This window comes from Corylus avellana, chromosome 8 (assembly GCF_965113065.1).
Source record: "Corylus avellana chromosome 8, dhCorAvel1.hap1.2, whole genome shotgun sequence".
Lineage (NCBI taxonomy): Eukaryota > Viridiplantae > Streptophyta > Magnoliopsida > Fagales > Betulaceae > Corylus > Corylus avellana.
The window spans coordinates 15,816,048-15,818,221 of NC_142497.1; the positions used below are offsets into that span (position 1 = coordinate 15,816,048).

At 44.7% G+C, this 2,174-nt stretch overlaps 1 protein-coding gene across 1 annotated transcript; it reads right to left on the bottom strand.

Annotated features, from left to right (window-relative positions):
• Positions 1-714: 714 nt before the first annotated feature.
• Positions 715-1,644, bottom strand: LOC148584172 (uncharacterized). Its single transcript, XM_088518777.1, has 2 exons — positions 1,417-1,644; positions 715-1,110 (listed from the first exon to the last, which is right to left on the bottom strand). Exons 1-2 carry the CDS (start codon positions 1,642-1,644, stop codon positions 715-717), a joined length of 624 nt encoding a protein of 207 aa, XP_088374903.1.
• Between the last annotated feature and the right edge of the window lie 530 nt (positions 1,645-2,174).

Below are 2,174 nucleotides of genomic sequence, written 5' to 3' on the forward strand. Positions count from 1 at the left end.
CGACGTTGTCCTAACACAAGGATGACTGACACTTACGTCCATAAAGTGCCGTATAAGGCAGCATTCCAATTGTCGCCTGATAGCTATTGTTGTAAGCGAACTCTGTCAGAGGTAGGTACTAGACCCAACTACCTTTGAAATCCAATATGCAAGCTTGCAACATATCTTCCAGGATTTGGTTAGTCCGTTCCGACTGACCATCCTTCTACGGGTGAAAAGCGGTACTAAACTTCAACTATGTGCCCATCTCCTTCGGCAGGCTTTGCCAAAACCTTGAGGTAAAACGAGAGTCTCTGTCCGATATAATGGTCAACGGTACTCCGTGTAATCGAACTATATTCTGAACATATAGTTTGGCCAACTTATCCATCGGATCCTTAACCTTCATCGGAATGAAGTGAGCACTTTTCATGAGACGGTCGACAACAACCCAAATGGAATCTTCCCCAATGGGTGTTCTACGTAACCCCAAAATGAAATTCATGGCGATCTCGTCCCATTTCTACTTCGGTATAAGCAAAGGCTTGAGTATTCCTGCTGGTCTTTGATACGCTGCCTTCACTTGTTGGCAAGTTGGACATGGCTCCCCAAACCTTGCGATGTCCCGCTTCATATTGTTCCACCAATATGACTCCTTCACATCCTTGTACATCTTCATACTGCTAGGATGTACAGTATATGGAGAATGATGAGCCTCGCTCATTATCTCCTTCGTTAACCCTTCGCTTCCTGGCACACACGCTTGAAATAGGTGAGCAACCCATCACCCTTAAGGCTGAATTCTTGTGCCTTTCCTTCTCCTAGCAACAACTTGATCTTGGAATACTCAGGGTCCTCCAACTGAGCGGCTTCAATCCTTGCAAGTAGCTCTGACTGAACCATCAGCTTAGTCAGGTGTGCAGGTGTACCTTCTCCTATTACTTCCAATCCCATCCTAGTGAATTCCTTAATCAATTGTGGTTGGGTAATTTCAAGAGCAGCAAGCTCCACTGTTGACTTCCTACTCAACGCGTCTGCTACAACGTTAGCCTTGCCAGGATGATAATTGATCTCACAATCATTATCCTTGGTCAACTCCAACCACCTTCTTTGCCTCATGTTCAGCTCCTTCTAAGTAAAGAAGTACTTCAAGCTCTTGTGGTCTGTGTAGATCTTGCACTTCTCGCCATACAAGTAGTGCCTCCAGATCTTTAAGGCAAACACAACCGCTGCCAACTCCAAGTCGTGTGTAGGGTAATTATGCATGTAAGTCTTCAGTTGGCGTGATGCATAGGCAATAACGTTGCCGTTTTACATAAGCACGCACCCTAAACCCTTTTTAGAGGTGTCGCTATATATCATGAAATTACCAGATCTCGTGGGTAATGCCAACACATGAGCAGTTGCCAAGTGCTTCTTCAGCACTTGGAAACTTACCTCACACTCATCCATCCAAATATAGCGAGCATTCTTCCTAGTAAATGCAGTGAGTGGTCCCGATAGCTTCGAGAAATCCTTGATGTAGCGTCGATAATAACCAGCAAGTCCTAAGAAACTTCGGATCTCAAATACGCTGGTTGGCCTCGTCCATTCTACCACTACGTTGACCTTCTCTAGGTCAACCGCTACACCTTCTCCGAAAATCACGTATCCGAGAAAAGGCATGCTATCCAACCAAAACTATCACTTCTCGAGTTTAGCATATAACTGCTCTCTTTGAAGCCTCTCGAATGCTTTCCGTAGATGCTCCTTATGCTCCTCCATCATCTTTGAGTAGATTAGGATGTCATCAATGAAGACCATTTTGAACTGATCCAAAAAGTCATGAAAGACTCTGTTCATCATGTCCATGAAGACAGCTGGCGCGTTAGTTAGTCCATAAGACATAAGTAAAAATTCGTAATGTCCGTAACGAGTTCTAAAGGCTGTCTTAGGAATGTCCTCTTCCTTCACCCCTACTTGGTGATAGCTTGAGCGCAAATCGATCTTGCAAAACACTTAAGCCCTTTGTTGTTGATCTAACAGGTCGTCAATCCTTGGCAGAGGATACTTGTTCTTGATCGTCACTTTGTTCAGCTCGCGGTAGTAGCTACACATCCTCATCGACCCGTCATTCTTCTGCACAAACAACACTGGTGCTCCCCACGGTGATGTACTAGGGCTAATAAATCCTTTATCCAAAAGTTCTTAGAGCT